This window comes from Paroedura picta, chromosome 11, assembly GCF_049243985.1.
Source record: "Paroedura picta isolate Pp20150507F chromosome 11, Ppicta_v3.0, whole genome shotgun sequence".
NCBI lineage: Eukaryota > Metazoa > Chordata > Lepidosauria > Squamata > Gekkonidae > Paroedura > Paroedura picta.
Window position 1 is genome coordinate 64,449,082 of NC_135379.1, and position 23,495 is coordinate 64,472,576.

The 23,495-nt window shown below is 47.2% G+C and overlaps 1 protein-coding gene across 3 annotated transcripts in view; it reads right to left on the bottom strand.

Annotated features, from left to right (window-relative positions):
• The window catches only part of SLC9A3 (solute carrier family 9 member A3), a 133,917-nt gene that overhangs the window by 32,940 nt on the left and 77,482 nt on the right, over positions 1 to 23,495 (bottom strand). For all 3 annotated transcript variants that reach the window (XM_077302709.1, XM_077302710.1, XM_077302711.1), the window contains exons 2-4: positions 8,796 to 9,098; positions 2,857 to 3,017; positions 1,283 to 1,361 (exon numbers count right to left, since the gene is read on the bottom strand). In XM_077302709.1, the coding sequence (XP_077158824.1) occupies positions 1,283 to 1,361; positions 2,857 to 3,017; positions 8,796 to 9,098 (543 nt within the window). The remainder of the gene's footprint in view (positions 1 to 1,282; positions 1,362 to 2,856; positions 3,018 to 8,795; positions 9,099 to 23,495) is intronic.

A 23,495-nucleotide genomic window follows, 5' to 3' on the forward strand; every position in this document is an offset into this window, starting at 1 on the left:
AACCACTGCAGGAACAGGACAGGAGGCTGCACTAAGGTGGCCAGCAGGCCTGGAGAAAGTGGGCTGTGGGAGGTTTTCAGTGGCATGGCAGCAAATAACATCCCATTAACCCAGGCTAGCCTGATTTTGTCAGATCGTAGGAGAGTCAGACCTGGTCAGTACTTGGATGGGAGTCCACCTCTGAACATCTCTGGCCTTGAAAACCCTGTGGGGGGTTGCCCTAATCAGCTGCAACCTGAACCCACGATCCACCATGACCAGGCCTTGGAGAGAGGGGAGCTTAGATTCAGTTTGAGTGCTAACATCTTTTAAAGCTCTGGCTCTCGTTGCTGGAGAGAAAGGAAGGAGGTGGGGTATCCCCCCAGCCTGCCTCATGTCACCTTGTGGGGGGAAGGGGATTTTTTGGCTGCACAACGATGCCCGTGCACAAGAGGAACAGGAAGGGTGAAGGATTTTCTTTTAAGAGTGAGCATGTGTGAATGAGGCGGTTTCTGCATCTCAACTTTAAGTCATTGCAGCTAAATCTTTTCCAGAGAGAGAGAGAAGTCCTGAGAAAAAGAGGTTAGCGACTGCATTTCATAAACTAACGAGTTCAGTCTATTTGAAGCAGGCTGTAAGCCGCCATGGGTCGACCGTTCTGGGAGCGGTCCAAGAATAAATATATATAAATAAAATAAAAGGGTTTACGTTTAAAAACATAAGATCTTTCTCTCCGCGTCAGCCAGCAACCAGACCCAGTGCCTGTGCTTTAAAGGTCTCTCAGCCTTTCTCTTTCACTATCCACCCCGGAGGGAATAGGGTCATTTCAGCTGCCGGGATTTCATGGACAGACGTGCCGTGTGTCTGTGTGTCAAGGCTGCCTGGTCCCATGCTGCAAGGCAAGTTGCCTGTTGTCATGATTAAAATCTCAGAGGCACAGGGCACCAGGAGAAGGCAACTTGCAGGGAGGAACGGGCAGGTGGCCAGAGTCATTGTGGCTCCCCCCAGCTCCTGCTCCCCATCCCAGGTTCTAGACTCTCCTTTGCAACCCCAGATGGGTTAAAGTGGGCGTCTGGGAAAGGCGAGAAGGTTAAGCACCTATCTGCCCTCCTGTTTCGTTTCCTAAACTGCATCCAGCTACACTGGGAGGTTTGCTCCCGGAGATGCCTCAGAGGTACGAGAAGAAGCAAGGATGGGCAGAGGAAGGGCAAGGCAGTTTGCAGTGACGGGATATCATCCCCCCCCCCCCCATTGTTCAAAGCCCGCATATAATTGTCCTGGAGGGAATTAAGAGGCTGCTCACCTATGCCTTTGATACAGTCCACGCCGGTCACATTCTCGGGTCCCATGGCGACAAAGGAATCAAAGACGTTGTACAGCACCTGGCACAGTGAGAGAAGCTGGCTCAGCGAAGGATGGGGTGGGAGCCCTCTGCGGAACCACACAGCACCCCAATACGTTACTGCAAACTGAACCTACCCACCTTACTTATCTAGTAATTCATTCATTTATTTAAGATACGTATTGGCTGCCTTTTGTCTACAGCAGGGGTAGTCAAACTGCAGCCCTCCAGATATCCATGGACTACAATTCCCAGGAGCCCCTGCCAGCATTCGCTGGCAGGGGGCTCCTGGGAATTGTAGTCCATGGACATCTGGAGGGCCGCAGTTTGACTACCCCTGGTCTACAGTGTTCAAGGCTGCATAGGTAGAACACAAAATAAAATGTGTTTGAAAATAAAAAAAAACAAACTTAAGAATTGCACCTCAGGCCTGCTGGTCAACTGTTATCAAATGCAGTCCTAAATAAAACCATCTCCCACTTCCTCCTGAAGATCGAAAGTAAGGGGCCTGGCACACCTCCCCGGGGGGGGGGGGTTGTTCCTAAATCGTGAGGCGGTCACTGAAAAGGCCCTCTGTCACGTGGCCCCTGGACGGCTTTCTTTGATGGCGGGACTGTTGGGGGGCCTCTCACTTCGATCTTAATTTCAAGGCAGGAATATATGGGAGCAAACAGTCCTTCGGATACTAAGGCCCCAAGCTGAGTCGTGCTTCAAGTGATCGGCTTTCTGATATTTGGTATTCCTGAATATTCCCCTAACTAAAGAAAGACCAGAATTTGATACTGTTTGCTTAAATGTATCAGGGCCGCAGGTGTTCAGGGGTAGCCAAAGTGAGGCTCATGGGAAATGTAGTCCATAGGCATCTGGTGAGCCAATCCCCTTCCCACATGAAGGCCCTTTGCATACTGAATGAGCAATTCTCTCTTCTGTATGCTGAAAGAATTTAAGCCAGAATAATTTGTCAGATGCCCTTTGAAAAACCATTGTGTTTGTTCTTTGCATGAAAAACAGGTTGGAAACCCATCTTTAGCCCACAATCTTGCTGTCAACAGAGCCCCCGGGGAGGGCGGTATAGAAATATAATAAATAAATATAAACAGTTTAAATGCAGCTTCACCTCTAAAAATTCTATAGTATTGTCCCCACTGAGATCCCTGCCACCTCCAGGCTCCACCCCCAAATATCTAGGAAATTCCCAACCTGGAGCTGACAACTCACCGTCCCCCATGCCCTCCAAGTGGCTGGGCGTGGGGCATGGCTACCTTACTGCAGGCATAGAACCAATGGAATGGAATGCAATCCTATTTACTTGAACTCAATGGGACTTCAAGAGTAAATGTGGATGGTGTACTATTTAAAGGGATTTTTGCTGCCAAATAGCTGCTTAGCACTTATTGGTAAACTCTCCAGCATTAGAAACTTTAGGACCAAATGCTGGATTATCCCATGTTTTAATGATTTACCAGGATTCCCACTAACCTGCTATCAGATTCCCAGGAAGTAAGTTTCCTTGGGACATCAAGGCAGGACCTTACCACAGTCACAGCATCATTGAGCAGCGATTCTCCAAAAACAATGATGAAGAGGACTTCGTTGACATGGACCTCCTCAAACACTGCCAGCACGGCGACAGGATCCACCGCAGCAATCAGGCTGCCAAACAAGAGGAAGTCCAGCAGTCCGCTCTCAAGGGGCCCTGCGAGCACAAAGCAAGCCTCTTGTAAAACCTCATGTTCTCCTGAGGGATGGGACTCATTTTTAATGGACCAGCATTGCATGCTCCATTCTCCCTTAACAATAACATAGAGAGAGAGACAGAATAACGGACAGCGTTTGGAAGAGTCAAAACTCTTCAGCATCCATTTCTTGGCCAGGATCTTAATATCTGGGTTGATAGCCCAAGTCAGTGAGCACTGTTAGACTCTGAGAAACAATGAAAACATTCATAGTGATGTGGTGGAGGCCTAGAAAGGGTTAATAGGAAATGCTGTTGGATTGGCAACCACAAATGGCTCAGAACCCCATGTGGTTGAAAGCAACAGACTGAGGGAATCAGGGTCAAGCAGAACAAAAAATGGGAGAGGAACAAAGGGAACAAATGCAACAAGTACTCAGGAGTGCAAGACCAACATTAAGTTCCCAGAAAATGGAAACCAACAAGGATTGAGGGAAAGACCTAGTCTCAGCCTTATTAAAAGAGTTTTTGAATGAATACTACTTTTGACTAAATTTTGTGGCCCTGCTATAATCACAGTTTCTCTTTAGGCTCGACCCCAATGATTTTTCAAGCAGCCGAATGACAATAGGGCAGGGAATCAATCAGAGACAATGAAAGGTTGCCACACCCAGTGTTAAAAAGTCCCATTAAGCAAAATGATTGAAATTATTGGATCTATTTATTGGTACAGAAGGCAAATTAAGTCACTGAGATTTGGAGAACAGGCTGTTGAAAGCAACCCTATACTGTTTTGTTTAGGAAGGCAACTAATGAAGTCGGAGTAGTTCAGCAGTGGAATCGGCACCTAGGGAGGTGGGGAGCTGCCCCTCGCTGGTGGGCTTCAAGCAGCGGCTGGACATATCCTTTTCCTGGATGCTTGAGGCTGACCCTGCACTGAGCAGGGGGTGGGACTAGATGGCCTGTGTGGCCCCTTCCCACTCTAGGTTTCTAGGAATCTAGTTCAGCAGTGGAAGGGGCTGCCTAAGGAGGTGGGGAGCTCCCCCTCACTGGCGGTCTTCAAGCAGCGGCTGGACAGATCCTTCTCCTGGATGCTTGAGGCCAATCCTCAGAAGGATGTTGAAATTAGATCTGTAGAGCTGGTCCTCATTTATACTGCAAACGCTTCACTGGAAAACATTATTTAAAAAATTGTAGGACTGGAGGTCTCATGCCGGGCTGCAGGCTGGAGTTTTAGTCGTGGCAGATTGCCCCACCTCTTCCTGCACCCACATGGGGGAGCATTTGGCCAGGTGCACCTCATCCGCCCCTGATTTTTGTTCTTGCATGGAAGCTGAGGCAGTGAAGTTCCCAGTGCATAAACGGTCTAGCTGTGTTATTGGTGGTCCCAGGCTGGCCCAATCTAAGCAAGATTGGCTCTAGTTAGTACTTGGATGAGAGACCCCCCAGGGAACTCCAGAACTGATATGCCCAGGGAGGCAAACCCTGTGAGGGGCTGCCATGAGTCGGTTGTGACTTGACAGCACATAGTTATTAGCCTTCCCCTGGATGGCCCAGCCTAGCCAGATCTTGTCAAATCTAATCAGCTCTGGCTAGTTTTCAGTGGGAGGCCACCAAGGAACACTACAGTTCCTATGCATAGGCAGGCAGGGGCAAACCAGCGCTGTCCATCTCTTGTCTTGAAAACCCTATCTGTGTTAGTCTATCCCAGGGGTAGTCAAACTGCGGCCCTCCAGATGTCCATGGACTACGATTCCCAGGAGCCCCCTGCCAGCGAATGCTGGCAGGGGGCTCCTGGGAATTGTAGTCCATGGACATCTGGAGGGCCGCAGTTTGACTACCCCTGGTCTATCCATTTAAGGACCACTAAAATGTATGTTAGGAGCTCAGACAAATATTGCGGACATCAGTGTGTCTGAATGGATAACCCTAGACAGGCCTAGGAGATAAGCAAGTTACAGGGCACAGTGTCCCATTTTCCAATTCTGCTTGGAATGCAAAGCCATGTGAAGATGCGACGTGCGTGGGTTGCCAGCCTTGGCTTGCGAAACACACCTAGAAGTGTAAAGCATGACTCTGGGCTCAGATTTTTAAAATGACAACCCCAGTCTTCCCCATGTTGCCAGGTCTGGACAGGCAGAAATCTTCCACAGACAGAAGGCAGTAGCAAAACACATTGGAGATGCAATCGGCTGGAATTGGACCATTTATCTTTTTATAGGTTACCAATTATGTTCCCCATGATAATCTTGGAGAGCTGAAGAAGTGCGTGAGCTAATATTTATGGGAATGCAGTGGTTTGAGTGTTCCACAGAGAGAGATTTACAGCCACCTGTCAGAGGAGAATGCCGAGGGCAGGTGTCTTCCTAGACCTGATTTTTGTTGCCTTGTTTCATTTGCCCTTCCGAATGACACGCAATAACTTAACCAACAAGCCAGCAGGTTCTCCTCACTGCAGCAATCATAACATTTCCACAGCGTTTATGTTCAGGGAATTTAAACTGGGTCGCCAACCTATTTTCTTCCTCTGTTGCACACTGACTCATGGAGAAAAGTAAAAATAGCAGCCTTGGAACGGCCAACATAAAAGGGGACGTGGCCTTCTGATAGGGTTGCCAGCCTCCAGGTGCTATTGTAGTTGATCTCCCCGGGGGAAAGGGAAGCTTTGGGGGGGTAGACTCTATGACATTATGTTCTGTGCAGGTTCCCCCCTCCCCACCCCCAAAATCTCCAAGTATTTCCCAACTCGGTGCTAGCGACCCCCCTTCCTTCTGAACAGCCTAATCTAAAGTACTGATGTGACTCTTATGGAGCCATTTCTACAGGGCAGGAAGGACCAGGCCTAGTGGGAGAGAGGCAAAATCTGTTCCCCTAAGAAACAGGCAATAGAATCAGGTCAAAGGACAGATTGAGTCCCCGCTGCTACTCAGTGCAGGTTACCATTCCCTCTCCCAGGCAACACAAAGCCCTGTGCTTGGGGATACCACAGTGGTGGAAGCCAAATCCAATTCAGATCCTCAGTGGTCCAGCCTCCACCAACGGGGATCCCAGAAGCAGAAGGGTTCTCCTTGGTCCCCAATCCTCAGCCAATCTGCACAGCAGACGTTCTGTTAGAACCCACTGATCTACACCTGGGAAGTCCATCGACAGTCTCAGGCAGGGGTAGTCAAACTGCGGCCCTCCAGATGTCCATGGACTACAATTCCCAGGAGCCCCTGCCAGCATTCGCTGGCAGGGGCTCCTGGGAATTGTAGTCCATGGACATCTGGAGGGCCGCAGTTTGACTACCCCTGGTCTCAGGGGTCCCCGTGCTTTCTGAGCCTGCGGGCACCTTAGGGATGTGGGCACAGGGTGGTGGGTGCCAATGCAAAATGGCTGCCACAGGAGGCAGAGAGTGCTGCGGAATGTTAGGGAATGAGCCTCCGCATCACTTGAGCCGTAACGCTTCAGCTGTTCAGGCAGAAGCTCTGTTTAACAGGATGCCTTTTTAAACAAATGTGTTCAGAAGGGTGTTCCTGATTACACTCAGCTTGCCTTCAGTCATGCAAGGAAGACCTTTCTGCTTTGGGGGCAGCTGCTGCTGAAGCAATTTTTAAAAACCGTGCATGCAGCCAGTGAAAATCCCTGAGGGACAAAAGCCCTGTCCACTTTATAAAAACACTTGGGGGGGGGGAGTCTAGGTAGGTGCTGGCAGGCACCCTGACACCCATGGACACCACATTAAAGACCTCTGTTACTACATAGACCATGAAGTGTACAAGTGTCCAAAGTAAGGAATAGGGACCAACATCTTACCCCTTATTGGGCAGCAGGTCCAAACAGGCCATCTATAGCAAATTCTTTACAAGAAGGCACAAAATATCTTTCAACCAGTAAAGCCAGGCCATTCCAAATCAAATAAGAACACAAAGCCACAAAAACCACGGAAGGGAGCTTTTCTGCCCTTTCCCCCCAACGCACTTGAACTATCAGAAAGGGCTGCGTGACTGGAGGTTGGCTTCAAATCTGCCAAGCTTGTTCTTTAGAAAGGAATGCTCCCCAAGACAATAATTCCATGTGCTCATTCACTTACCCCCAACAATTGATTTAAAAGCTCAAAAAACCTTCTAATTCAGAATTAAAAGAGTTCCCTGGCAAAGACAGTCCTGAGTGTACACAAAGGAAAGCAAAAGCAATCTTTCACAGTTAATTTCACAACAATGCCTCTTGTAAACGAAACCTGAATACAAACACCGGGCTTACAAATCCTAAATGCTACCAAGGTGGCCACTGAGCTTTGCTGTAACTTCAGAAGAAAAGGTGAACCTAAGCTGGCTTTGGAATTTATGCAACCAGATCTTGATGGGCAACCTGAGAATTCCATTCTTTTAAATGTAAAGATTGTCGTTTTCTCAGAAGTCACTAGTTTGCTGGGCAGATGTGTCACTATTGCACATCTGGAGAGGTTTCTTTTCTGGGATCCCCGGGAATTACACCTCTACTCCAGATGACAGAGATCAGTTCCCCTGGACAGAACGGATGCTTTGGAGGGTGGTCTTTATGGCACTGGACCCCACTGAGGCTCCTGAGCTCCCCAGGCTGCATCCCCAAATCTCCAGGAGTTTCCTGACCTAGATCTGACAACCCAACCACACACCCCTCCAGTAACTGGGGGACTCTGCAGGAGAGGGGGCAAATCTCCCCACCACATGGGAGAAAAGGGTGGGAGAGCACCACATGCTTCCAAGCTAGCTGTTCAAAATTTCCAAGGTTCACTGATTCCATTTCAACGATGACTCCAGAGAACATCACTGGCAAATCACTGCATTTCAGTGTTTTCCATGGTGCTCCCCCACCCTTTTTTCGTGCATGAATTGCGGTGATCTTAAAACATAAGATGCAGTTATGTTATTCATCCATGCACGTGCTGACACACTTGAAGACTCCCAGAACTACTTTCCCTTTAAATTTCCCTTCTTTCCTGCCTCCTTCCAGCTTAATTAACTACTTCCTGTTCAGTCCCAGGTGTTAGTCCTTGATCCTTGCATACTCAGGAGCAGGGGTAGTCAAACTGCGGCCCTCCAGATGTCCATGGACTACAATTCCCAGAAGCCCCTGCCAGCGAATGCTGGCAGGGGCTTCTGGGAACTGTAGTTCATGGACATCTGGAGGGCCGCAGTTTGACTACCCCTGCTCAGGAGGGTTATATTCTCCCCCTCAGCAGCCATTCTCTTTATTTTTATTTTAGATTTCCAGTACAGATTACAAAACTAAACTCTATACAGTAAAAAGTATATGATAATAATAATTCCAATTGTTCCAATAACATTTACTTGCATTTAAGATGCTGCTTAATAACTGTTTTAGGAGTGCCTTGTTTGACTAGCTTTGGAAAGAAAACAAAACTTCTGATGAGGCAAAAAAACAGCAAAGAACAAAATTTCCCATTCCCCCTATTAGTTCGATGCTGTTATGGGGAAGATGGGTAGTTGCTTATACCGCCATTTTGTCTTTTTATTTTATATGTTGTAATTTTTATGTCTTGTCCGATATTTTAATGGGGTTTTATTGGGTTTTTAAATTTTTGGACTGTCTCTAACCCACCGCAAGCCGGTTCTGGGAGTGGCAGGAAATAAAATTCCAAATAAATAAAATTGCATGGAAAAGCAGAACCTTTACAAAGCGAAACTCAATTGGAACAAAACATCAAAGGAGGATCTTGAGTATGGGGACAGGCTCAAGATCCTCCTTTGATGTTTTGTGGGATTTATAGGGGGAAACACGTCATTATGCAAGAACAATCTGTCTGAACAGTCTTACCCATTATTCCGCTGAGGTAGACCCCGTAGAGGGACAGGCCTGTGGTAGCTGCGTTCCAGATGGTCCCCACAACCGCGTACAGGAGAATCGTGCCCAGGTTGCCAAAGAACAGCCGGTTTGGCATGAAGTATCCGGCATCCAAGACAATGGGGGGCAGCAGGTAGAAGAAGAAAAGAGTGGGCGTCATGGTGAAGGAGGCAATGTGGTTAGCTGCGTACACTATGCCACCCAGGCAGATGCCGAGGAAGATGAGCAAGGCGCTCTCTGGAACCACACTGGTCACTTTGTGGGAGAGGTGGAAAACTGCCAAAGAAGAAAAGAGGTTCTCAGGTTAAAAGCGAAAGGCAATCAATCACAACAGCTAGGAAGTAAAACAGCAATGAGGTAAAAATGTTTAGCCTGCGAACATGTTCAGTATCCCGACACAGTGCGACGGGCGCAGCCATAAAATGGCTGTCACAGGGGGAAGAACCATCCATAAAATGGCTGTCACAGGGGGAAGAACCATCCATAAAATGGCTGCCACAGCTTACCTTCAGTCACACGGCGAAGACTCATGTTGAAGACTCATGAAATAAAATACAATTTGTGCTGGGACTGCATAAATGTGGGGAACAAAAGTGGCAGTCCTGGCCACCAAACTGAGAACAGGAGGAAGAATAGTTTGTTTCCCACATTCTCTATGCCTGTGGTGTGGAATCGCATTGGAAATTTAGTGTCAGGATTCTCGCTGGATATACCTCATTACAGTTCACTGTGACAAGCAAATTTCATTCATTCATTCATTCATTCATTTTCTATGACGCCCTCCCAGCAAGCCAGCTCAGGACAGTGTACATTTAAGTGGGACCAGGAGAGAATGTGATTTGACAAACTGCAACTCCTTGTTAGCTTACCAATGCAAAGTCTTGTTAGCTTTACCAATGCCCTGGCCCCAGAAGAACGACAGGAGACAATGCAGATTATACAAGAGTGTGCCCAATTCTGTCCTCCTAGGCAGAAATAACGAACAAGAAGGCTCCAAAGACAGTACCTTCTGTGCCTGGGGGCGGCCCACCATTTCCCTTCCCAGTTGGGTTAGCAAAACAGAGAGAAAAGGAAACAATTTAATCCCCACTAAAGGGAATGAGCAAACAGAAATGTTTCACCGCTGAAGTAGTCTATGGCAGGGGTAATCAACCTGTGGTCCTCCAGATGTCCATGGACTACAATTCTCATGAATCTGGTCTATGGAACATGCCGATTATAGCAGGGTATCAATAGAGTGAAAAAAACGGAGTCCATCGCATTAGCACAGGGGTAGTCAAACTGCGGCCCTCCAGATGCCCATGGACTGCAATTCCCATGAGCCCCTGCCAGCGTTCGCTGGCAGGGGCTCATGGGAATTGTAGTCCATGAACATCTGGAGGATCACAGGTTGACTACCCCTGGTCTATGGAACATGCCGATGTCATTAGAAACCTTAAGGACGGCGGAGCGAAGAGGAAGGATGCACCAGCCAATAAATGCAGAGGAGAAAAATGAGGTTGGGGAGGGAGTTGCCTGTTTGATTGTTCCCCCACGGAAAAATCTTCCTGCATACAGAAAACTAGCAACGATAGGGAAGAGCGAGACTATGTACAACTCCTTGTTTGATATGTTAGTTCTCTAGGTGGATACAGCAGGCCTGTAGCAATTTTTTTTTGGGGGGGGATGAATATATGGGTAACAGATTTCAAACCAACCGTGAGGGCTGTTTGGAGAGGCATAACTAAGGGCCATTCCGCACCAGGATCTATGTTGCAAATTGGTTGTGGAACGAAGAAACGCCATTTTAAATAGTGGAATTCATTGTTATGCATACCTGCCTTTGTAGTGGAATCCAGTTGCGTTCCTATCGTTTCCCACAGGTTTCCGGTCTCGGCAAAAATCGCTAGCCAGGAAGCGATATTGCCGAGCTTTGTCCCGCCCCTGGCCGTCAATCAAATGAGCAGCCAAGGGGCGGCCGTTATCATGCTCCCAAAAAGCCCCTTTCCCTTTAAGGCAGGTTTTAAAAAACACACACACGTTGCAACAAATCTGCGTTGATTCGTTGCAACGGAGAGACCAATCTAGCTATCAGGTGGTGTTTGAGCTGCCGTTTCATCATTGCCACACTCCCCCCCGAGTGAAAAAAAAATAACCCCCCCACCCCGCACGGTCGTGATTTTCAGCTGAAAATAATGTGAAAAATAAAGGGGAAATACACCAGCAAACGGGGCTGTGTGTTGCTTGGTGACTTAAAACAGCTCTGGGGAGGGACTGTAGCCGGGGAAGCCTTGCTGGCTAAACGAAGGCTCGCCGGTGCGTTGATCTCCACTTGCTCCGAGAAAAAAAAATGGCGATCGCTTCGCTGGAAGATCAGAGGAGAGAGCCAGGGGGAGGGACTTTGCAGAAACCGCAACAATGGTAACGCACAGAACTTTCCCGCTAGTGTTGCAGATCGGTTGCAAGAGTGTAGCGCTTTCCGGAGGATGAATCCACTTTTTGGGATTTCCCTGAAAGCGCTACAACGAAGCGCTTTTTGTGGATCGGTTTCAGGAGTGTGGCAGATTGTCAACGACGTTGTGCATAACCGCATTTTTGTAGCAATTTCAATTTCCCACACTCCTGCTACAAAGAATCTGTGCGGAATGGCCCCAAGGATTGATGTGGCCCTCTTCTTTTGTGCTATGGTGGCTACAAGCCTGGGATAGAGGTTTTGGGGTGTGGAAATAACAAAACCTGGGTTCAAAATGATGAACCGCCAAAGACTCCCCATGGAATTCTGCTGCAAATTTAGATCAGTTCCCCAGTTAGGATGACCCTCTGCTACATCTGTAACAGCGGGCTCGCTGCTATAATAACTCGCTAAGGGCTAAGTGAGCAGAGAGTGGGCATAGCCTATCAGAGGCAGGGCCCAATTGGGATGTGCAAATTGGGCCAGCACAGCCAGGGGAAATCTGGAGACATCACTGCCAGTCTGTCCCGACCACCGCAGGGAGAGGAGGTCAGTAGGGCTGCCGAGGGGGGTGAGAACAGGGGCTTGGACAGGCTGCACCAGCCCTTTTTGCCCCAAGGCTGTCCTGTCACGTCCAACTGTAACTTCCCTCACTTTGCCTCAGAGCCCTGACAGAGCTGGCAGGAGGCTGGAGAGTGCGCTCTCTCCCCCTCCCTCCCTTCAGGCCTGCTGTGAAGGAGCCTCTGACAGCCCGTGACTGTGGGGAGGGAGGTATTTCCTTCTGAAAGCAACGCAGGGGAGTCTGAGGGCATGTGTGTAGGCATTCCTTTTGAGGGGGGGAGCTTTTCCCTTCTGCCAAACAGTTGGCTGACAAGGAGGCAACAGAAAAGCCCCTTTTCACTTAAAATACTGCTCTGGTCGGCCTTGCTGCTAAAGGTTAGACACAGCCAAGCCATGTGTATTTCTTCTTCCCTGCAGATTTGAGGCCTACTGCATGGTGGTATTCTGCAGATGAAACTAGATGCTGTTGCCAAGGTTCTTTTGTCTCCTGTTTCATCTGCACAACAACCGTGTGCAGTAGGCCTCAAGTCTTTCAAGTAGCCCTTTCTGCCTGGGGAGCTGATCTTTATACTCTGCAGATGAGCTGTAATTCCAGGAGCTCTCCAGGCCCCTTGGTTGAAAATATTCCTGGAGGTGGGACTTCAAAATCATACAATGTCTCATTCCAGCCTTCAAAGGAGCCATTATTGCTTGCAGATCTGATCATTATAATTTAGTAATGAGCAGCCATCTAGATACTATGGTATATTTATATTCATATTTATATTTATATTTATATACCGCCCTCCCCCAAAGGCTCAGGGCTTGCAGACTGCAGTTGGGAGGGTATGGTGTGGGTGTGTCCCTCCTGGGCTATGGGCTATGGCCAACCCTTACCAGCAACTGTTTATATTCTGGGGCGCAGACAGATAGACCTCAGTCCTATGAGTCTGGAAAGTGCAGGAATATCTAAATATATCTAAATAAAGAATATTTATAGCCTGAAACTGTAAATAGTGAACAAGTAAATGGCTGGAGAGACATGGGAACTGAAGTGACTTTTTTCAAGCTTGGCCTGGCAAATAAAAAAACAGTATAAAAAAACTTTAGTAAGGTCAAGACTGCTGTGCGCAGATGGGCCTCCTCTTTTTTGCCAGCTTCCATGTGAGCAATCTACCCCACCACCATCACTGGGAATCTGCTTTGGAGAGAGGAAAGGAAGACAATTGGAAACTGCTTTGAGACACCTGAGGCTTGCTGGGTCACTGCTGCCCATTCCCAGTTCTCTCAGACCTCTCACAGCCCCACATCTCTCACAGGTTATCTATTGTGGGGAGACGAAGGGAAAATGTGTTTTTAAACCGCTTTGAGACTCTTTTGGGTAGTAAACAACAGGGTACAAAAATCAAGTTCTTCTTCTAAGGAGCAACCATGAAAGAAGCATGTGGGCACATAAAATTTTATCCAGTGAAAAAATGGAGACAGTAGGAGCAAGTTGTACTGTGACTACTCCATGTATATAAAGGCAGGGGGACATTTCGATGTCTGTGGCCTAATTCACACAAGAAGGGAAATGATGCAGAACTAGGAGGAATTGGTTGCCATGTAATCTCCCCCTAAGAAGAGTCTCCAGTCTGATTTTCCCTTCACATATCTGAAGACATGGCTCTGGAAAGCTCATCTGTAACCACTATGCCACAATTCCCAAAGATCAGTCCTCTCCCACACTCAACGAACATTCCACCCCACAGGTCATTGACACCCATATCTGCACACCCATGCCCTCATTTGCCACCATGCCACCACAACCTCCCACAGAACACACACATTCAACCCCATGCCATTACAGACTGAACAACTCCTCCCCTTCCTCTTCCCATCACCAAACTCTAGCGCCCGTTGTATTCCTGGATAAAACGGGCTTTGCCCCTAGTGGAGAGAGAATTCTAACCCCCTGAATATCTCAATAACCCAGGTTCAGTTTGTCTCGCCAAGCTATTGAAACACTTTAAGAAGTGATCATCATGTTCTTCTCACGACTCCTCACAAAGCTCAGTCAACCCTGCACAGAAGTCTCTGGTTTTTACCACTCTCTAAAATTGTGGCTAATGGATGGAAAATCTCTCATATCGGAGACTAAAAAAACAAACAAACAAACAAACTGGTTAGTACTTGGTTTCCCTCGTACTTTGCTCCAAGATTGGTTCATTGCCACACGTTTAATGATCACCTCATACCACATTGTAATGAGGTCAGTGATTGAGGTCAGTTTTTGCTGGAGGTCAACAAATTAACAAACTTGCATTACCAATTTAAAAGCTGGCCACCATGTTAGGCTCAGGAGGTCAATGTTCCTCATTAGTTTGTGGAGGCCACATGTACAATTTACCTCAGAAGTCAAATGTCAATGGAACAGGCAGGCAGTCATGCAGAAGCCCTCATGTTCAATGAAAGAAAGAATGGCACAGAACTGAAAAACCAGCCAAGACCTGGATTCCACAGCCCATAATAAACTGAGCATAAATCATGGTGGAAGATACTATATGATGAACAGCAAAAAGGTCAATCTCAGTGCAAAATCATGGAAGAGCAAATATAAGAAATCCTATTTGCATAATTAAAAACAGAGACAGCTAAACATTAATTGACATGCACACCCCAAATGCTGGATATTGTCTTTTATTGGGAAGCGGCACATTCTTATGTGCTTATACACATGAGCACTCTGTGTTTCAAACCTGAACTCTCCCTAAAAGCTAACATACTAAATGGAGATGTATTGTACTTGGGTCATATCATGATTCTGTGAAGGCTTAAGGGGGTGGCAGGTTACAGCGGATGAGCTATAGGGATGTGAGTGTCCTGCATAGTGCAGGGGGTCAGACTAGATGACCCAGGAGGTCCCTTTCCAACTCTATGATTCTATGATTCTATGAGGAGACAAGACTAGGAAATGTTGGAAGCAGCAGGGGAAAAGAACCAATGTTGGAAGCAGCAGGGGAAAAACCAATGTGAACATAAAGAAAGTCACATTCCTTGGTTTGCATTAATTCATGTAGGTTGTGCACTCTGGCATGCTTCAGTAAGCACCGAAGCCCGAGGCAGCCAGCACCGCAGCACAGCGCAGCACCGAGGGGAGGGCCGGCGTCAGTCAGCACACGCACTCAGGAGCCACCCCCCCCCCATTCGCAGAGCTGGCCGCCTCAGGCTTCGGTGCTTGTCAAAGCAGCCGAAGCGCACCAGAGCACACAACCCTCATTCATAGGGTTGCTACAGGTCACAAGAAACTTTATGGTATATAACAACTGTTTTAGTGAAACAGCATAAATCTGCAAATTCTTCACACCTGGATTACTGACAACTGTTCTCCTCTATAATTTCCCTTTCCATAAAGCATCTCCAAAAAGACCTTAATAGAATCATAGAATTGGTAGAAACCACATGGCCATCTAATCCAACCCTCTGTTCAATGCAGGATCAGCCTAAAGTATCTATTATAAATATCTGTCCAGCCATTGCTTAAAGACCGCCAGTGAGGGGGCACACCCCACCTCCTTAGGCAGATGATTCCACTGCTGACCTACTCTGACTGATTTTTTTCCCTGATATCTGTGGGTCCTCTGTGGCAGTGGGCCCCAACCTTTCCGAGGCTGGGGACCGGCAGGGCATTGGGCCGCACCTGCACGGACCGGCCGCGCCCGCGGGCCGCACCCGCACTTCGGGCCACGCCCGCGGGCCGCACCCGCACAGGCCGTGCGCGGGCGTGGCCCGGCCCTGATTCCCTCTCCCCGCCCTCCCGCAGTAAGAAGCTTCCCGGGCCGCAAGCTTGCGGCCTGGGAAGTTTTTTACTGTGGGGGGGGCGGGGAGAGGGAGCCGCGGGCCGCGGGCCGCAGCCCGCAGGTTGGGGACCACTGCTCTGTGGGAATCTCTGTGGGTCCTCTGCTGCCAACAGGAACTTTCTCCTGCCCTCCTTCAAGTGACAACCTTTCAAATACTTCAAGAGAGCCATCCTGTCCCCTCTCAACCTCCTCTTCTCCAGGCTGAACATAACCAAGTCCCTCAGCCTTTCCTCCTAGGGCTTCATCCCCTGGCCCTGGATTATCTTCTGCACTCTCTCAATTTTGCCAACTTTCTTTTTGAAGTGAGGTATCCACTTCAAGCACACAATACTCCAGGTCTGGTCTGACCAATATGACATTCAGTGGGACTACAGCATCTTGCAATTTTGATGCGATGTGTCTGTTGACACAGCTCAAGTCTGCATCTGCGTTCTTTACTGCTGCATGACAGTGTCCGCTCATATTTATCTTACAGTTCACAACTACCCCAAGATCACGTTCACACACAGTTTTACCCATAAGGGTACATCCCATCCAGGATGCATGTTACTCATTTTTTTGATCCAGATGTAGAACTCTGCATTCCTCCTTATTGAATTGCATGTTATTTTCATTTGCATACTTTCCCAGCATGTTCAGATCTCGTTGAACTCTATCTCCTGGGGTGTCTACTCCTCCTCTCGATTTGGTGTCTTCCACAGATTTAATGAGGAGTCCCTCTACCCCCTCATCCAGATCATTGATAAAAATGTTGAAAAGTATTGGACCCAGTACTGAGCCTCATGGTACCCCAATGCTCACCTCCCTTCAACCTATCTTTATTGTAAACCGCTTTGAGTCTTTGAGAGCTGTGGTATACAAGTCCAAAAATAAATAAATAAATATAAATGGAATACCATTGACAACTGCTCTGTGGGGGTGGTTTTCTAACCAGTTCCCTATCCCCCTAACCATCCGAAAATCCAGTCTGAGAACAAACCATGAGGTAACAAGTTCTCTGTTTTGTGAGAAGAATATGGAAGCCTCAGAAAGTGCCACACACTAGTCAGAAGTTTACAATAACAACTTCACTACTCGTGTGTTGGGGGGAAAAGACTGTTTTTATAGTCCCAATTCGTTTCACCAGGCTCTTCCTATCACACCAGTTTCTCCCCTAGAACATAGTTTCAAGGTGTTTTTTTTAATTACCACAAAACTATTCTTAAAATTGCAAATTAGTCTTCAGAGTAATGTCAGTGGGTATATTACTTATTCAACCTTGACTTAATGTTCCTGTTTTACTTCAGACAACAATCTCAGCTGATGTGGTTTCATGAACACCCGAGGCCACCGTTTTTCATTTGACTGCTCTTTCTGCTAATGTCGTCTAGTGTGAATGCCAACTTCTGAACACCAGTTAGCAAAGGGATTTAATAAAAGTAAATGCTCTTTCTGACCTGTGCACAAACGAGGTGACTAAAAGCCCGAATCCTGAACAAAAATAAGTCTTTGTTAAATGGGGGGAGGAGTACTTTGTGTGTGTGTGTGTGTGTGTGTGTGGAGGCCTAAAGGCATAAATAATCAAAGCAGCGGCCATTTCACTTTATACGTAGGTCACTAAACTTTGGGCTTGGACTAGAGCAGGGGTAGTCAAACTGCGGCCCTCCAGATGTCCGTGGACTACAATTCCCAGGAGCCCCTGCCAGCATTTGCTGGCAGGGGGCTCCTGGGAATTGTAGTCCATGGACATCTGGAGGGCCGCAGTTTGACTACCCCTGGTCTAGTGTGTGCTTTCCAACATGAGTGGAAGAGCTTCGAATTCTGAGGTGGAGTTCGCTGAAACTTGGCTACAGTTTGTGGGGGGGTGTGCCTAAATTCCTTCCTAGAACTGGATGCAGGGACAGTGGATTTTCTGCTAAATAGCAGTGTCAGGGAGAGAAGAAATGATATGGGCGTCAGGATGTAACAGTACAAATCAGCTCACTTTAAAAATAATAAAAAGCATTCCACTGGTGAACACAGTCGTACAGTGTGAGGGGGTGAGATCAGTATCAGAACTGACCCTCCTCTTCATGGATGGGAAGATCCAGGAGATTTCATTTATTTCAATGACATGATATTAATCAACATGAAGAATCATACAATCATAGAGTTGGAAGGGACCTCCTGGGTCATCTAGTCCAACCCCCTGCACTATGCAGGACACCCACAACCCTATCGCTCATCCACTGTCACCTGCCACCCCTTTGCCTTCACAGAATCAGCCTCTCCATCAGATGACTATCTAGCCTCTGTTTAAAAGTTTCCAAAGATGGAGAACACAACACCTCCTGAGGAAGAACCTCCATTGTAATTCCAAGCTTATCTAAGGTTGAGGCAGCATTATCCAGTTCGCAGAGAAAGACCACAATTTCACAGAATCAGAATCACAGAATCATAGAGTTGGAAGGGGCCATACAGGCCATCTAGTCCAACCCAATGCTCAACGCAGGATCAGCCCAAAGCATCCTTTAAAGCCAACCCCACTGTATCTGACCAGATACTTCTGGATCGTTCCAAAATGGGACGATGGCAAAAGGCATTATTTTTGTTATCCACAACAGCAGGCATGTGGAGGTTCCATTAACAAGGGATCCCCAACCTCTATGCGCCTGTGGGCACCACTGCAATTCTGACCTACAATGTGGACACGGCCACAAAATCATTGCTGCAGGAGGCAGAGCCTGCCACAAAATGGCTTCCACGGCTTACCTTCAGTAGCACAGTGAAGACCCTTATGCTGTGGTGGCAGCCTGCTACCAAAACTACTTTTTAAAAAATCTACAGAGCTAATCAAATCACCAACTACTTTTTTAAAAACACCCAGTGGGCACAAGGGAGCATGTTTATGGGCACCACGTTGCAGACTTAATGGGTGTCCGGGCAGGTCCTGCAGCCATATTTATATGTTCCTGGCCACAACTTTTTCAGTGTCCCCTCTAAAAGGGCATCACCTGCTGGGAAGATCTCTTGTACAAACCTCATTGAAACAGCCTGCAGATGGAGCTTCCCGAATAGAACATCTTGGTGGGCTGTACTTTAAAATGGTCCAGGGCTTCAGAATTTAGCACTCCCTTCCTGAACGCAAGCTATCAACTGAAATTAGCAATGGGCCTAAATAGTTCCTTCTGAAAATATTTATAAGGGTTGGTTTGATTTCTGGGAATAGCCTTGAATGCCGGATTTTACTTTTTATTTTTATGAAATCATTTATTAACTTGACCCATCTGCCTTCCCCATTGTCCTGCACAGCGGTGTGAGGAACCCCTTAGAAAGACAATCCTCGGAAGAGCTGCGAAGTTAAACAGTTACCACAAAGGAGTATCTGGCTGGCAGGTACTGGAGATGACATCTCACTTCTGTTGCTAAGAGGGGTGGAAAGAAAGGGGGTAGGCAGGAGAACTATGTACTCAGTAGTTGTTAGTGTACACACCGGAGAACTGAAGATTAGCTTGACAAAGTATACCAAAGGAAGTGGACAAGGATTAAGGGTCAAAGCACTGACTCTGAAGTAGACATACTGACATGAGTGGAGTTACTTCTGAGTAAGGGTCTGGGGGGGGGATTATGGCTTGTGTTTTGCCTCCAAAGCAAACAGGTGGGAGGAAGAAGCCCCCCAGAGCTGACCAGAACTGGATCTATAGCCTCTCAAGCCATCTGGTTTCCTGTAGTTCTGGAAAAGAGAAAGCCAAATAGATTCTGGAGTATATTTTGAAGTTTCATAAAAGGAAAGCAATCAATCAATAGTTATTGTTGAAGCTGAAGCCATAACAACCAAACAAACCAAAGCATAAAATACACATCACACTAGGTAACAAATAACCACAGTCTCACGTTATCCACAATACATAGCGGAAATGAAACCAGTCAAAAGGCATGGAACATAACTAAAAAGTTCCTATCACAGAGTGAAATCAATAAAACGAAAGGAAAGGAGAAATATGCACGGGCTATGGTGAGGATTCCTCAGCCATACTAGAAACAATGAAAGACCATACTAGAAAACACTTTAATACTTTCTCCTGTTTTTGAATCTGCATGTGACCTCATTACGTTGTCCCACAAAACAGGACTCATGCGAATCTAAGCGTGCCACTTTCCCTCACGAGTGAGCTAAACGACACACAACATCTTGAAGAAAAGACCAAGGAACTTCTTAAAAACAACTTAATTTGGATATGGTGATCTCAGAAAGAACAGATCAGGTTGAAGACAAAAAAGAAAGAAAGCTATAGCTTTTCACTTAATTGCATTTTATACCAGTACGAAAATAAACAATTGTTTTGGTCTGGATTACACAACACCTGTGCTTATAACTACTGTTCTATTTACTGTAACTGGGGGGGAGGGCACAAAGTGGATATAATCCACTTTTCTTTCCAATAAAGCTGCTACACAGAAGTCATTACATATTTATGACCGAAGCTGGGAGTGAAAAACTATTTTAGGTGCCAGGATAACTTTCGAGCTGCCCAGGTAGCCTAGGCCTTTGCCACATTTACCACAAGAATGCCCCCAAAACCTTCCTCCTCATGACAAGCAATCTCCCCTACCTGCTATGAGGAGAGACATCACACACCTTGCATCAGGCACTTCATGGCCACAGAGGAGTTTATGGACAAACATTAACATGGTCCTCAGTCCCTTGTATGAGACCTAGGAGCAACACCTTCGTACAGGTTTCAAGACGCAGCTTGCATCAGAATAATTTTACTGTCCCTTACCCACAGGGGAACCTGTCTTCAGTTCTAAAAACGTATCTACAGTATGCAGTAAGATACCTTAATTTTGTTGCTCATGTTCAGCTTATGGGAAGAACTCACTTGCTCATGGTTGAAGACAAGATTACAAAGTGGAAATACACACAGGAAGATGTATGCAAACAGGAAAAAACCAGGTGCCTCAATAACTCTTGCAGGTAATAGAAGAATTTGTGTGTTCCAACGAGAGGTCGACATTAAACATGAAGAAAGGTTCTTGTCTTCAGAGCCTTTAATAATAAGCATCAAAACAGATAAAGGCTTGAATCCTAGGTGATATCTAGTTTCATTGTTAGACTTCCTCAGCTTTGTAATAATAATTGAACATGACCAAAAATTCAAGCAGAACTCAAAGTCTCTCAGCTTTGTAATAATGATTGCATACAACTGAAAAATTCAAGCAGAACTCAGGGTTTCTTATTACAAAGCTGAGGAAGTCTAACAATGAAACTAGAGATTACCTGCCACCCCCCCCCCCCTTTGCATAGTTGAGGGCAAGCATGCTAGACTTTCAGGAGACCCCTTTGAGCTACCTTAGGCAGGTCTGACCAGAATAAATACATCAGAAGAGCCTTGCTAGATCAGAGCAGGGGTCCATCTAGTCCAGCATGCTGTCTCACAGAGTGGCCAACCAGTTCCTCTGGTGGGGCACCAATAAGACATGGAGGCTGAGGCATTCTCTGATATTGCTTCCTAGCACTGTTATTCATAGGTTGGCAGCTTCTAAATGTGAAGGCTCCTTCCTTTTAGTTACCATGGCTAGTGGCCATTGACAGAATATGTCCAATCCCCCTTTGAAAGCCACCAATGCCTGTGTGGACCTCAGAACTGTCTCTGGCAGCTAATTCCACATTTTAATCACTTGGCATGCAAAGAAGTGTTTCCTGCAGAGTTCTGCAGAAGGAAGCAGGTAGAATTTAAATGGCTAAGGTGATAAGAGTTTATAGTGGTGATGGAGGAAAAGAGCCAGTTTGGTGTAGTGGTTAGGAGTGCGGACTTCTAATCTGGCATGCTGGGTTCGATTCTCACATGCAGCCAGCTGGGTGGCCTTGGGCTCGCCACGGCACTGATAAAACTGTTCTGACCGAGCAGTGATATCAGAGCTCTCTCAGCCTCACCCACCCCACAGGGTGTCTGTTGTGGGGAGAGGAAGGGAAGGCGACTGGAAGCCGCTTTGAGCCTCCTTTGGGTAGGGAAAAGCGGCATATAAGAACCAACTCTTCTTCTTCTTCTTCTTCTTCTTCTTCTTCTTCTTCTTCTCCTTTTCTTCTTCTTCTTCTTCTTCTATTATTGCCTTGATATAACCCCCGAAATAACTTCAGTGTAATCTATAGCAACAACACCCAAATCCCTGATATTCATGTTGGGATGGCTGGCCCAGGTTAGCCTGACCTCACCAGATTTCGGAAGCAAAGCAAGGGTCAGCCCTGGTTAATACTAGGCTGGGAGACCACCAGGAATATCAGGGCTCTCTCAGCCTCACCCACCCCACAGGGTGTCTGTTGTGGGGAGAGGAATAGGAAGACGACTGGAAGCTGCTTTGAGACTCCTCCGGGTAGAGAATAGGGGTCTATAAGAACCAGCTCTTTCTTCCTCTTCCTCTTCCTCTTCCTCTTCCTCTTCCTCTTCCTCTTCCTCTTCCTCTTCCTCCTCCTCCTTCTCTGCTCAGATCACAGCTAATTAATGGCAACCCATAGAATTTTCAAGGCAAGAGATAAACAGGGGTGGTTTGCTACTGCCTGCCTCTGGACTTCTCTGGCAAAGAGCATGTGGGTTTAAAAGATCTCCTTGAGTTTTCAGTCAATGCTGGGGGGGGGGGGGGAATCGATCACAAATTTAAAACGCAGGCATTCTGCACCCTGCACACCCTGTGAAAACCGAGCAAACCGACACCACAGCATCTGCAATGTTTACTACTTTGGTGGCATGTCAGGCGCCCCGACCACAGATAGCCAATGATATGCACCAACTCTTCTGGCTCTGGCGATTTACACAGGCGTCTGTCCAGTGCTGAACAGTCAGAATTTGCATGAGTGGGGGAGAGAGGGAGGGAGGGAGGGATGAACTCACCCAAGAGTGGCCATGAAGTGAAAGACACACAGCCAACTTCCCAAAGGGCCAGGAGGGGCCATGCTGGGCGGCACGCTCCATGGGATCGACAGGAGCAAGGACAGACGGCTTGTTTCAAGTTCCATCCTCCACTTCAGCACTGTTCCCTGCCTCAGGCTCGGCCACCTATCTAGTGAATGAAAAGGTACATCCTGTTTTTGCACTGGACTGTTGCTCAGGAGCCTTCTGATAAATTCAGAAGGATGTTCGGCAAGAGGGGGCAGGCTTTGGTAAAACGGTTATGGCTCAGCGGTTGAGCCTCTGCTTGGCAGGCAGAAGGTCCCAGGTTTAGTCCCCAATGTCTCCAGTTCAAAGGATCTGTGTTGGGTGATGTGAAAGACCCTCCGCCCGAGACCCTGGAGAGCTGCTGACTGCGTTGGCAAAACTGACCTTGATGGGCCAGGGGTCTGATTCAGTCTAAGGCGGTTTCACGTGTGTTCATGTGTTCCTAAACAAGTTCAGCCTCAGTGGGTTCAGGTGGTCTGCACACGGCTCTTGGTTTTGGGTTTGTTATTGGTCAAGGGAGGCAGGGGGGGGTCTTCATTACTGGAGACTTTATGCACAGAAGTGCAGGATCTCCAAACATCATTTCTCTGCAATCTCCTATTTGAAATTGGCCTACTGGGCCCTGTGTAAGTCTCCGTTTATTGCTCATACATTTTCAAGCATATTTCCATCGACATAAGGACTAGAAACTCAATATTTTTGTTTGTTGAAATAAATGCTCAGATCCTTGGAAAATTGACATCCACATTGGTGCACTTCTCCTGGGGCTGCAGAGCCTCAAAATATACATAGACATAGACCTGCCAGTAGATGAAAGGTAAACAGTGTAGAGATTACAACACAGGAGCAGTGCATTCCCTACAACCCATCAGGGGACAGGCAGCTACACACTGCACCAGAAGATGCCCCCAAACAGACTTCAAGGCCAGCCCCACACAAAATACAGGGTAGTAACCTAGCCTCAGGGCCA